We start from the raw sequence: 14,427 nt of genomic DNA, 5'->3' as shown, positions 1-14,427 counted from the left end.
GCTAACAGATACAGAAAAACACCGCTGTGCTCCGGAACAGGAAGTGATACAATACCGCAGTGAGAGCCAACTCACTCATTCACAACAAAGTTGCCTCAAGGTGCTTCACACAAGTAAGGTCTAACCTTACCAACCCCCCAGAGAAAGAACACAGGTGACAGTGGTAAGAAAAAACTCCCTCTGATGATTTGAGGAAGAAACCTCAAGCAGACCAGACTCAAAGGGGTGACCATCTGCTTGGGCCATGCTACTGACAATACAGGAAATTTTGGGAGACTTTGGGAGTCCATGCTGGTGCACAAGATGGGAGGCCTGCAGAAGAAAACACCCACACTCATCTGTGGATGGAGCCGCACCTCAAACAGAGAGGAAAAAAAAAACAGAATCAGGCATCAGAAAGACAACAAATACACTATAATTTATCAGCATTTAGCAACAAGAAAAACAGAAGAAATACTAAGGTGATCACCGGCCACTAGCCCTAAGCTTCACTAAAAGACCCAGATTTTAGATAAAGTTGAGACTGTGGCACGCTCTGTTTACTAATAAAATGAATTAAAAGAGTAAAAAGCATAGTAACATACTATACCAGTATGCTGCCATACAAAAGGGAAAATAAGTGCGTCTTAAGTCTGGACTTGAAAGTCTCTACAGAATCTGTTTTATTGACGCAGGGAGATCATTCCACAGAACAGGGGCACGATAAGAGAAAGCTCTGTGACCCACAGACTTTTTATTCACCCTAGGGACACAAAGTAGTCGTGCACCCTGAGAACGCAGAGCCCGGGCCGGTACTGACTCAGAAGTATTTTTGTTTCTGAGAAACATATAAAACAAATACAAAACCTTTTTTTTAAGAAGACGAAGAAAAAGAAAGCTCTAAGACTTGTATGGACCAACAAATAAACTTTTTAAAATTGAATTTATATTGTAAAGTCTCCTGATTTAGTTGGCTTTAATGCTGCACAGTTAATGTATAAAGCATACAATAATCACATGTATTACACAGATTCACCAGCATATATCAAAAGCAACAAATACATTAATTTACAATCTAAAATTTGATTTAAAAGAAAAACAAAAAACAAAAGCTCAAATTTAGATATTGTTCGGACTTTGTTTTCATTGTATTCTGCATACAACAAAACGAGCTGAGCAGTTCCTTTTTCGTGCATTAAGAAAACATCCCTGGAAAGAACACCCCCACATATCTTCACTGGTTCTCCTGAGCAATAAATATTGAGTGATGTTTCAACAAAGACTCTGCAGTGATTATAGTAGTGAAGTTGAAGTAATCCATGTGGTTAAAATATTTCACAAGAACAATATTGCACCAGAAATACAGCGCAGCATAAATTCTACCAGAGGACACAGATGTTTAAGTAGTCACACAGAATCAGTCAATTAACATCAGATTTAATCTCTAAACTAAGCAGATGTTTCCTATTAGTCATCACCTCACAACCAAAAGGAACAATGCACATTTATTAAAATGTCAATGTTCTCACTCATCTCTTGCTGTTTACAGATCACTGATATGACATCCCCTCCTCCACCCCATCACCACCAGTTGGCTCCCATCCTCTGCCTGGGGGCAGGCTCTGCTGCTGCCATTTCCATCTGTAGAGAATTCATGATTTATGTCAAGTCTTCCCTCTGCCATGATCAGGACCAGTGCCAAATCTAATTCACCACAGACTATACTTTTCTGTGCATTATCTTGATGTATTAAAAATGATCAAATTTAATGTTCTTTCTGAATCCTTAGTGGAATAGTGGTGCAGATATGTGGGTGAATGAATGAACATTCTACTGAGAATGCAATGTTAATATTTACGTAGTGGAACCTGCAAACCTTTTGAAGGTTGACTTGTTGTTCCGTATGCAACTTACTGTGGGAACATGTTGCATTCCACCATCATATTGACATATTCAGGAGAAAATTTTATTCTCTTTCTTTCTTCTTTTTGTTCTGGTGCATCAGCAAGAAAAGCTTATGTTTGAATGCATGGAACTCATTTTCTCGTGGCAGCATTCAGATCACTAGAACATGAGTTCCATGCATTCAAACATAAGCTTAAGTTACTAGATTGCAAAGTATTTGGTTGTATTTTTACAACCCACATTGTCTGACAGCGAGGTCAGACATGCGGCATTCATGTGCTGCTGGTATTTGTGGCCTGAAGTTCAGTCACATGTCCAGGAAAAGACCCTCCCTCTTTTTTCTGCTGCCCAGTGATTCACACCCCCAAATGGATGTCCCAGCAGGTGATCTGTCAGTCTGGCGGGATGTGGTGGGCACCTCCCCGTGTGAAGAATCACTGCTGACTGCTGGAACACGGGCAGAGACGTGTTGTGCACTCTGTGGGACAGATATAGCAGCAGTTGGAGTTATAGTGTCCCTAAGGGCACCGCAACACGCTGCATGTTCCGCTCCTCAAACACCTCCTGGATTAAGGGCACCGATCTGTGAAGTCTTTCAAGACCCACCAAAATGGAGATTTCAGTGGCAGATGTGAGCAGCTCCTCACCCAGCTTTAAGTTCAAGGAGGTTCACCAGGCATTCAAGGACCGCTGGAAAGGCACAGACGACACCATGTGTCGTCACAGCATGTCCTTCCATCTGCACCACATACTGAGGAACGAATTCTTTGCCAGCTACCTGTACCTGCTGGAGAAGATCCCTCTGGGTAAGAAGGACCGCACACAGCTCCAGCTCCACATGGGTTTCATAGTCAACAGGCCGACCTGTTGCTGACCCTTGGCTCCATAAAAGATCAGACATCACCTCGAGGATCACCTCGGTGGTTTGGTATGTTTTTGATCACTGTCAAAAGCATACTGCACACACTTTTATAGTTTAAGGTTAAATCTCTGTTTCTGTGCTCGACAGTCAAACATCAACATCTTGATACTGAAACCAAAATTACTTTAATATCTATAACAATCAGGGAATATTGTTAAAGCTGCATAACGTTCCCTTTAAGTCTGACATATTCCACCGGAAAAATATTGACTTGTTGAGAATTAATGTGAAAAAGTTTTAAGAATGTGAAATGTTAACAATATGCAAAATATTAAGGAAAGAAAAGCAGAAAACTGGTGTTCTTCAGGGAGGTGTTCTGGTTCTGACACTGTTCAGTGTCTCCTTGTGTAACCGTGCTGAACTTGGCCGTGTACTAGTCCAGCTCAGTTCAAATGTAACTCTGTTCGGTTCGTCTTTCCCTTCTTCATATAGTGTGTCTTTGCGTTGTGTTTGAATCATAACCAGAAAATGGAATGAATTATTGCTGTTTAATCTGTGTGGAACAGAACATGTACTGGTCACAAATCATGGGCTCATCACAGCAGGTACTCATCCGCACCTTACAAGGAATAGCGTTTTACATTAGCATCAAGCTAGCGGGTGTTTCCAAATGTGTTATTAAGTTCATAAAAGGTACAATATGCAACTCATTAGCATCCTGATTGCCACAAGTGCATACTACAGTTAGCCAGTCATCATATAATGGACAATCCACCCTTTTCAGCTTTCAAATCCCGCAAAACCTCGGAGAGGTCGCCGCGCTGCGAGATCTCAGTAACATTGAGAACTGCACTGAGATGCTCTGATCACGCTGCACTTTAACCGCTGCACACAGACAACACCATTAACATCGCAACATAAAACTATTTTTATATTGTGCCTAAAACTCTCGTGAATATATTCTCTGGGTTTATAGACGTTGTTATTGCGTGTGTTTTATGTAAACATGTGAGAATCACAGTCTGTCTCTCTGTTATTTTCAATGTGAGCTGCTGTGAGCTACAATTGCTTCCTGATCATGTCGTTCTGGATGAAAGTGAAGTTTGCTCTTTAACATCTTGATTATTGTTCTTTACAACACTGTTTGTGCTCTTTGTTCCAGACTAATATATATAAGATGTCTGAAATTTGGTTTGTGTTTATTAAATTCCAAGCAGATTAAACGTAGCAGAGACGGATTATTCATTATAACTGTTTTAGCAAGTTTTCAGGGTATCATGCAGCAGTCTCTTATTAACGTGACGAAAAGCATAAAAAATACATTTTTGTAGTATAATATTAATTTACAATTGTCATCATGTTGATTCTCTATGTTGTTTTGACTGCAGCGACTCTCTGGTGCGCAAGGGATTGTGGGATACATGAAAACCCTGGATGGATTATAATACACAATATTTTACCACAGTGCTGATACCAGTGCACCCACCTCATGCCAGTCTTCCATAAAGTGGTAAAGTGGTCCATGTGCCCACTGCACTTACCACAACCAACCACCAAGGTAGGGTTCTGTTTCACCCACAATTCATAAATGCAAATGAAAAGTAATGACTAGAGGAATCAAATATATATTAACCCTTTTACACATGGACTGTATGCTGGGTCATGTTGTGGGAAAAACAGTGACTTGAGTGCTTTTGCCAGTGTCGCAGACCGAACGGTCTCCCCTAAAAATTGGTCCGCCCTGCCTTCGCTGCGCATGCTTCATTAGCCGCGGTTTATGGATTATCGCCTCGTTTCTGCTTAAAGCTGCCTCCAGTCAGTGACAGATATCTGAAGCCTTTGTACAACAATAATTTCCACATAAATTCAGCATTATTGTTAGGGCTCTATTATGTGGTAAGTGAGCTCAAAAAGAATTGGACAGGAAATGGACTTCAAAGTTTAGATGTTGTATTGAAAGGTGCCTACACTGATTACAAAGTCATCGAGCTGCGCTGGGGTCTTCAAACAAACAACATGCACCATTTGAACAAAGAGCCACAATTTCTCCCTGCGCTAACTTTTATTCCTGAATCAAGGTCAGTCGCCATGTGGGTGGTCCTTAGCCTGTTGTGAATCAGTAGCTATGTGAAGTAGTGAAGTAGGCAGGTATAAGTGGATGTTGTGCTGATGTTGCGTTCAAGGTGGTATGTAAAAATTTCATGGTGTATGTTGACGTGCCAAGCAAAAAATCAGACTGTTCTATCATGCCGTTCCCATTCTGTTCCAAATAGATGCAAATACTTTGGTTTTATCAATTAGACAGCTATAAAAGGAAGTTAGGTTAAGATCACATAGTTCCAAGGACATTTTGGATGTGTGTCTGCCATCATGGAACACTGACATTTATTTCATCAGAAAAGTCGGAGGAAGCAATCAGAGGGCTGCAGCTACACAAGCTGCTAGCTGATGCATTCACTGTGCATCTGTCATTTCAAAATGTCACAGATTATCACCTCGTTTCTGCTTAAAACGGCTTAGTTTCTGCTTAGAACTGACTTTAGAATAATTTAAGAGGTTTTACTTTGTCATCTGATGGTTAATAATCCCATTAATCAATTTGATCACTTTGGGTGAAGAGAGTGTCTCTCAGATGAGCTGCTGTGGTCCCAAATGACACATGCACAGTGGAGGCAGGGCGGACTGTTCGGTGTGCGACACCGACGAGGAAAGGTTACCTGAGCTTGACTTTGTAGTGACTTTGTTGTAGCAGAATCAATGGATACTCTGATTGCAGCACTTGAGAAGCTGAACATGGAATCACAGTGTTCTAAATCAAGGCTAAGATCCAGGGCCCATATCCACAAAGCATCCTAAGGCTAAAAGTAGCTCTTAGTGACACCATTCTAAGAAAAATCTTCGAATTCCTTGAATTCTAAGACATTTCTTCAAATTTTCTCTTGGCAAGATAAAAGTTATTCACAAAGCACCTTAGGCCTTATGAGAGCTCCGAAGGTGGACAACTGTTAAGAGGAGGAAGGAGGACATTTAAGAGTCTTAAACAGACAAGACGGTAGAAAGACAGAGAGGAAGGAGAGATGTTCCCCGACAGTATGACAGTGAGTAAGTAACACGCTACCGGCTTGATGGTGCAGGGATGATGTTTGTGGCTGACCTCATCAGGAATGAACTTTTTCCCACCCAGCGTAGTAACATAATAACGCCTGAGATGAAGGTCATCACAACATTGAGAGACCTGGCTACAGGAAAAATGTACATTGCATAACATTCATACAATTATTAAGCTCAAAGTAAGTGATGTCAGCAGCCAGAGCCTAAATGGCAGCCTACAACACACACCTGTTTGAGAAGAACTTGGCTTGTGTGCTGCAATCTCTCCTCTCACTTTGGATTGTAGCACGTACCAGCGTTTCTCACACTCAGAAGGAGGAAGAACAACACATTGATTTGTTGGGCAATGCATTCCCAAGTCTGCCGCTTCCCTTGTGCTGTGATCCCAGGACCCAGTTTCCCACTTAAATGTCATGGTCTGCCTTGGTCCTTTGCCCCTTTTTACCCTTGTGTATAGTTTGTCTGTTTTCCCTCCAGGTGTTGCACTGCAGAGCCGAAGAACACCTGCACCTCATCACAGCTCATCATCTCCTCTCACCTGAATTTCATGAGACCCTGATTATGAGCCGGCTACTTAAACCCCGGCTCTGAGCTCAGTCTTTGCCAGAATCTCGTTGATTCTGACCCGCGAGAGTCGTCCTTGGCTCCGTGACCCAGACCGGCCAGATTGGGCTCTTCCGTGAGTCTTCCATGAATAATCCATGTCCTTGACATGCCAGATTCTACAAGTCGTCATTCCTGTCGCTTCCATACACTCCGACATATGAGCTTCTCGTAGCTCATCTCCAGGTAACCTGGCCATCTCTAGTTCCCGTATTAGAGCTCATTGATCCTTTTGTGTTTACAGACACTTTCCTGCGTGGCTCCCACCCTGCTCTCTGCACGATGTCACTTTGGAACTCATCTGCTCTCTGCCTCTAAAGCGCACAGCTCTGCCCACATTCAGTTAAGTTCTTGCATGTCTGTGAGATCCCGTTCTCACGCTGCTCCTGTTTGTGACTGTGCATGACTAAGAACTGTTTCCAAGAACTAATTCCAAGAACTGTGTGAGCTCTGATGCAGAACAGCTAAGAACTTGTCGAGTCATTTCTAAAGTCAAGTCCTGCTTAATTGGAACTGCATCACAAGACGCATATCAGGCGTGGCTCTATCAGGCATGGCACAAACCAGATGGACACAAATGCAAGCTCACTAGACTGATAAAGTTCAGATGGTTTAATAACAGGCATGGGTTTGGTACACAGGAGGTCCAGCAGTGAGACAAAGGTAGCAGAAAGGCAAGAGGCTGAGACATGGTCCAATAAACAGGCACAGGTCAAAAAACACGGTGTAAGGGCAATCAGAGGCGAGGCAAAGTCAAGGTCAAAGAACGAGGCAGAGTCAAAATACATGCAGGCAAAAACAAAGCAAGGAACAGGGTGGAAAGTGTACAAAGACAATGATCTGGCAATGAGCTGTGAGACTGTGAGGACTTAAATAACTGATGGTGTATTTAGTGAAACAAGATGCAGGTATCAATGTTCTGGAAGGGGGCGTGACTAGTGAACAAAGATATGCATGGGGCAAGATAGTGAAGACAGGAAAACAGAGTGGAGTGATGAAAGAGACAAAGACACGTGAGCAGGTGCAAGAGTGGAAGAGGATGAAAACACAGAGCAAAAAGAGTCAGTGACAGACAAAGAAACAAGAGCTGGTGCAGGGGCAATCAACAAAGATGAGGCAAAAACAGAAAGCATGGACAGAATAAAATGCAACTATAACCAGTATCAGGAACAGAGCATGAACATGAGAACTGAAAACAAAACCCAACATTAAAGCATAACTTAAATCACAAATGAGAGGAGCCAAAATAAACTACTGACAAAGACAGAATAAACAAATCAGGTAACTACAGAATAATGCAATTAATGAAACAAGATAACTGATAAACAGAAAGTGCAATAAATAACAAATGGAACATAATCAGATAAGAAACACTGAAGATAAATAGTAACAAAACCCTGTGACTAAAGCACAATATAATAAATGTGATAAACAGAAACAAATAAACAGAAACTATGACTAAAGCAAGTAAGGGACCAAGAGTGAAAGCAAATAATAATCAATAAAGCAAAACTAAATATGTGGCAAAGAGAAGATACACAGAGAATAAATGAAACAAATCCAAACATGACATGAACATGACAATGATAATAAGACATGGTACAGATGCTCAGAACACAGAAAAAGGTCCAGAATCATAACAGCTGGCCCCAAAAGGGCCAGACCATGACAGTACCCCCGCCCCAGTGGACCACCCTTGGCGGTCCCCAGAAAACCAGAGACACCAGCCAACAATGGGTGGGGGGATGGGGGAACGGCCGGAGGGCATAAAGGACAGGGAACATGGGCACACAAGGAACAGGGAACACAGGGGGACTGCATGCAGGAGGGCAACCAAAACCCACATGGGGAACAAGTGAACAGGCAGGCAACCCCCCAAAATGGCTGGGGGGAGACCACAAGGGAGGCTATGGAATAAAGGGAAGGCCGAATGCCCACTAGACCCGGCAGAAAAAAACTGTAGGACCGGTGGAATGATAGGAAGACCCCCCAACCTCCCCTGGTGAGTTGGGAGGCTGGACCCGGTGGCCAACCAGAACTAAGGTAGAGTCATGTGGCCTACCTGGAGACTCACCGGAACAGGAGGCAAGCACAAGTGGTGAACCCGAGTCAGATATGGGGGACCAATCACTTAAAAAGCCAACATTTCTCAGGGCACCAAACCTATGGAACTGTGTAGGACACCAAGAAAAGAGAGACTTAACAGTAGTACTGAGGAAGAGAAAAATCCTGTCCCGAAAGGAACGTGGGTATAACATAAACACGAGAAAAAAAAAAAACAGCCAAAGAAAAATAACCAATCCACAAACATAACTGAGAGAAACAGGAGCTGACTAAAAGCACAGAAAATCTCACCCAAGAAATCCCCGAATCTCCAGGATGTAAGACTCAAAAGAAGGACCAGCTCCGCAAAGTTACTACAAAATAACTGACCAAAGAACAGGAAAAAAACAATGGTGAAACAGGCTGAGGAAAAAAAATGGCTGCAGGTTGAGACCAAAAAAAAGAAAGAAACCAACCCCATGGACAGCTAAATGGGTCTAGAGAACACAACAATTTCAGCACCTTATCATCAGGGGAGCCGAACTGTGTGACAACAGACTGGCAAAAATAAAGCATCCAATGGAAAGGTTTAAGAGGGTTGCCAAAAAGGAGCAAACCAACAAAAGAATGACTGGGGAGAAAAAACAGGTCAACCAAAACTTGCATAAAATGAAAAACCTATAGAAACATACCCAGAGCATAGCCACAAATTTGGGATGTTGGAAAGACCCAGGGTAAAAAGTAACCACAACCAAAACGTGAGTAGCAGATCAGCTTCAAATAAAAATGTGAATGATGCCCGTCCCAAAGAAATAAAGAAAAACTGCAAAACAAAATAAAATAAGACATTGTTAATCCCCTAGAGACATTGCCCTGAGACAACCTGGAAAAGAACTGACTGGTGAGACTAACATGCTTTGCTGGCAGACACAGCAGGTGGAGAATCACATTAAGACACATTTCAAAGCAAAAAAGCACAAAAAACATCCGGCCAGTGGCATGTATGAGTCCTCCTTCGGAAACTGCATGGTTACACTGGTGGAAAGTGCAGAGACTGATGAAGCAGATTTGAGTGATTCTTTTTCAGCAGTGCGTGGCACTGGTGCCTCCCCGGACACTTGTGATGACGTCAGAGGAGGATGCGTTGTGACTGATTCCATACTCGTAGCTGAGACAATGTCAAAAAGTCCTTCTGATGGCTCAAGAGACTTTGGTGGTGCTAAAATTTCAGGAATTACAAGTGTTCTGGATATCTCCAGTGGCGTGCCTGTGGTAGAGCGCTGCAGGGTGGAATCGCTCACTGGTTCTGTGGACCAGGGTGATTCCTGGGGCGTGGATTCGGTGATGAGCCGAGGAGTCGAGAGTTTCATTAGTGGTCCTGCTGAGGGTTCAATCTGAGCGGATCCTTCATAAGAACTGACAGACAGCTTAGGCAAGATGAGTCATTCTATGCCATGTGGCGTGCGCGCAGCGGAATTCATGGCTGTAGCAGCAAGTTGCGTGAACGCCACTGCAGATTCCTCGTGCATCGTGGATGGCTCCGCTTTGTCTTCAGGTGGGTTTGCTGTGGTGGTCCTGGCAGGAGTCACTGAGCACGGAGATGACGTGGGTTTTCCCGATGGCCCGGTGAGTGATACAGCTGATGTATTCACTCCCGAGAAGATGGGCAATGATTGCGCTTCAGTCAAGAAAGCCGAGGTGACAGCGGGAGCCGAGAACTGCAGCTGATGTGTGCACATCCTCCTTGGTGCCAGCACCGGGGCCGGACGAGTCGTGGAGAGCTTTGGTGTAGATTCCAGTCGAGGCATCTATCTTTCCGGCTGACGTGGCTCGGTCGGCCCCTGTATGGACGTGCGCCGTGGTGCTGGAGTAGGCAGCAACCTGGGCGTGGATTGTGGGGATGCTGGCAACAGCTGAGGTTCTGATGCGGTTGAGTCAGGAAGTGTAATTGCGGCGTCAGAGAGGGGGATGTGAAGAGGCAGGGCTGAGCAGAACTCATGAAAATCAGATTCAAACAAAACGTCCATTGGATCTTCAAGATAAGGAGGAAGTTGATTTTTCAAAAACAGCGATTTAATGTTCATCAAATCCAGATATGCGGACATAATATTAGGGTCGGCCTGTAGTATTTGATCTAAAGCCTCAAACACTTGTTGCCGGTGCCACTGATCAGGATGATCCAGAAATTCAAAATATAAGTCTTGGATTCTGAAAAACATGTCACTGTCAATGTCCTCCCACTCAGTGTTGCTGTCAGAGAGAGATGGGCTAGAAGGTAGGTGCTGTTCAGGCTGTTCAATCCAGGCCAGAAGTCTTCCTGCCGCAAAAAAAAAAAAAAAAAAACTCGTCCAGACCTTTCAAGTCTTTCAAGTGTTTGCTTTCACCAGGTCCAAAGCTTGGTCGAGATAACCAAACTTCTTTCCTGGTGTGAAGCAGGAGTGGAAAGAATCAAAAAGAAAATTGATTTCAGAAAAGATGTTTTTGATGGCAGCAAGGTCTTAGGCTGTGACAACAGGTGAGGAGCTTGCTGTCCATGTTTGGTCAGATTGTTCTGTCAGGCGTGGCTCTATCAGGCGTGGCACAAACCAGATGGACACAAATGCAAGCTCACTAGACTGATAAAATTCAGATGGTTCAATAACAGGCAGGGGTTTGGTACACAGGAGGTCCAGTAGCGAGGCAAAGGTAGCAGAAAGGCAAGAGGCTGAGACGTGGTCTAATAAACAGGCACAGGTCAAAAAACACGGTGTAAGGGCAATCAATAAAGCAAAACTAAATACGTGGCAAAGAATAAATTAAACAAAACCAAACATGACATGAACATGACAATGATAATAAGGCATGGTACAGACGCTCAGAACACGGGAAAAAAAAAGGTCCAGAATCATAACAGCTGGCCCCAAAAGGGCCAGACCATGACAACGTGCAGCACCTGACCTCTGGCCTTTGAAGATAATTCATGAACTGTGAACAATTCCTGAACAGAGAACCTTATTTCCTAGACAATGAACTTTATTCCTGGACATGAGAATATTCCTGTTTAAGCCATCAGTGAACTGTTTGAGGTTAAAGGCTTCCAATGTTACGAGTGCAGTCACTCACCTGTGTTCTCCTCTGTCCTCTTAGTTCCTCGTCCTCGGATCTGTGCGTCCCACCTGGCCCTGGTTCCAGCTTCATATACTCCAGGACTCCAGCTCGTTCTCAGACTCCCAAGTCTGTCCCAGTGTGCTCTGCGGCTCCCCAACTTTCACCACTATAGGCTTCCTCCAGTTCAGTTTAGTGTTGTAAATAAAGCTCTTTTTGTTCACAACCTGCTCTGGTTCTTGCTCCCAATGTTTGAGTCCAGCACCTTGTAACGGCCCACTTCCGTCTGGACCTCTAACTACAACATTAAACTTCTTTTATTCTCCTCTATGAGCTGTGCCAACAGCAGACACTGCTCTTCTATCCAGTTGGGCTTTCTAGTCCTTTTTTTAATCATACATTGATCTGGTCGTTCTGCCAAATCAAATCTTTTGGACCTGCTGTCAGCTGAGTCTGAGTCCACCATTAATATCAAATACATTAAGTAGTAAAATTACCAGCAAGGAGAGTAAACATAACAATAAGCTAATCAATATAATAATCAGCATGTGAATGAGGTTTGTTGAAACATTTTGAAGCTGTGTAACAATTCAATTTTGCTGAGTTTCATTACACTATGTAACAAATTGTTATTTTAGTTTTGTTCCTGGCTACACAGTGTGTTTTCTTAACCTGTTACACCTTAAATAAATAGAAAATAGCTGTTATTCCACAGAAACTTTGCTTCTGTGATCAGGACAATGATATTTTGAAATTTGTCTGTTTTCCAGAATATTCTCGATTCTCCTTCACTACTACTGGGTAGTCTTGTAGAATATTCTTGAACTGCTAGAACTGTCCAGAATTTTCTAGAAGTTTCCAGAATTATCTAGAAATTTCAAGAAACTTTTAGAACTTTCTAGAACATTTAAAAAAAATAAAATCAAAGTTTCTGCTGAATGTAGTCATTTTTCCATAGACTTTAGACATAAGCAGCTGAAATATAACACTTATAACAAAAATTGTGTTACATAGTGATCATCATGACATTAAATTATTTTCATGATGACACATTTCGTAATGCAACTCAGGATAAATGATCATTTGATTTTACTGTGCATTCATACAAAGGAGCACGGAGTGCATTTGTTTGTTTTTCTTTCCCTTTTAGTGACAACCAATCACAGCTCTTAGAAGACTGCATTGTACCTAGCAATGATGTCAACCCCGCCTCCTCACAAAGATAAAGGTTTCTGTCCACTCTTTTCTCAGAGTTGCTCTCAGAGACTGGAACACTCTTAGTCCAAAGATTCCTTGCCAGGAATCTAGGCCCTGGCTTTACGTGACTTCCTGGATTCAGTCATCAGAAGTATGTCTTTATGTGACCAAAGTGTTGAAGATGTTGAGACATTCACTTGTCTTAGTAGTGGCATTCATGTATCTGAGTTCTTCACCTTTAACTGGGAAGATCTTATGGAGTCACAGAGTCAAAGGTCAGAGGTGTTTGGTGATGTTGATGTCTTTGCAGGAGAATGAAAGTCCAAGTCTTTATGGTCCTGCTTCTACCTGTCTTACTGTGTAGTTGTCAGACTCGGACTCTAACCAGTGACCTAAGACTGGATGTCTTTGGTACAAGGTCTCTTTGGAGGAGCCTTGGGTACCACTAGAATAACTTTGTGCCAAACAAACAGTTACTTAGGAAGACAAAGAGCAGGCATATCACTTGATCTGGGTATGCCTGTTGTGCTCATCCTCACACATACTACATCCTTCCGTAATGGACTGTCTCCATTTTGCACGATAAGTGCCTGTTTCTCCCAGTCTTGTACATGCAAGTACTCCTCTAGATTACCTTTAAACCTTTTCCTAGTCTTGTCTTGCATATGCTCAGTCTATAGCTCTGCATAGTAAAGTTGTTTCCAGAGCCTTCTGTCCTCCATTCTGACAACATGTCCATCCCATTGTATCTGGGTGAGGTTGATCATGGCTTCAGTACGTACATTGAGACCTCTGGAGGACAACAGTGTCCGGAGTTAGTGACTGACACTTAATATTAAGGATGTGTCTCGGACATTTGTGATGAAAATGTTCCAGCCATTGGATATGCCTCCGAAGTACTGTCAAGATCTTGAATGTAGAGCAGGGATGTCAAGACACAGGTTTTGTACACACATACTTTATTTTTGTTCTGATGTGTTCCACTGTGATGGATTGTGACAATGTGGCAGTATAAGTAATGGATATAAAATGCAGATATTCATTCATGCCTGTTTTAGTCCTGTACAAGTCCTTTTCTCATTCCTTAAATGCGTTCCTTGTCAGCTGATGTCCAACATCTCCGTCAGAAAGTTTTGTACATGCTCAAAACTTTGAACAGATGCCAAACAAATGTGCACCTACCGGGGAAGCTCTCTGTCTGTCATTTTGTCCTGTACTTGTTCTTTAGCTTGCCAGTGGGCATCTGGTAGACATGAGTTTTATCTGTACATTAACAGTTCGCATTCAGTGGTTGACCACTCATTCCATCAGAGTCTGAAATCCACTGGAGACTGATGAATTAGGCTTTTTTTTTTCCCACTTGACAGATTATACTAATCAGTTTACTCAATCTGTCACAGTGACTAGTGTTGGCTCCAGCACAGTGGCTGTGATGTTGTGATGTGGAGGCATCTGTACATCAGTGGATTATGGTGACAAACACTTGGACAACATGAGTGCCCCTGACTCAGTCTCCTTAATTAGTATAGAGTCACAAGTCACAGCAAGATAACTAGTTGCCACTTCAACTGCAGGTTTTTCTCCCACCAAAAGTCATCAGTCATCTTGCACCGACGACTGCACGGAAGTTGCCCCCCCCTCCA

The 14,427-nt window shown here is 42.9% G+C and overlaps 1 protein-coding gene across 1 annotated transcript in view; it reads left to right on the top strand.

The window, feature by feature from the left end:
* The first annotated feature begins 2,355 nt into the window (after positions 1-2,355).
* Positions 2,356-14,427, top strand: part of mettl11b (methyltransferase like 11B) — a 35,150-nt gene continuing 23,078 nt past the window's right edge. The window contains exon 1 of the mRNA XM_034179350.1: positions 2,356-2,690. Within this exon, the coding sequence (XP_034035241.1) occupies positions 2,495-2,690 (196 nt within the window). The 5' untranslated portion in view covers positions 2,356-2,494. The remainder of the gene's footprint in view (positions 2,691-14,427) is intronic.

Source organism: Thalassophryne amazonica, chromosome 10 (assembly GCF_902500255.1).
Source record: "Thalassophryne amazonica chromosome 10, fThaAma1.1, whole genome shotgun sequence".
Classification (NCBI taxonomy): Eukaryota; Metazoa; Chordata; class Actinopteri; order Batrachoidiformes; family Batrachoididae; genus Thalassophryne; species Thalassophryne amazonica.
This window is presented reverse-complemented; position numbering and strand designations above follow the sequence as displayed.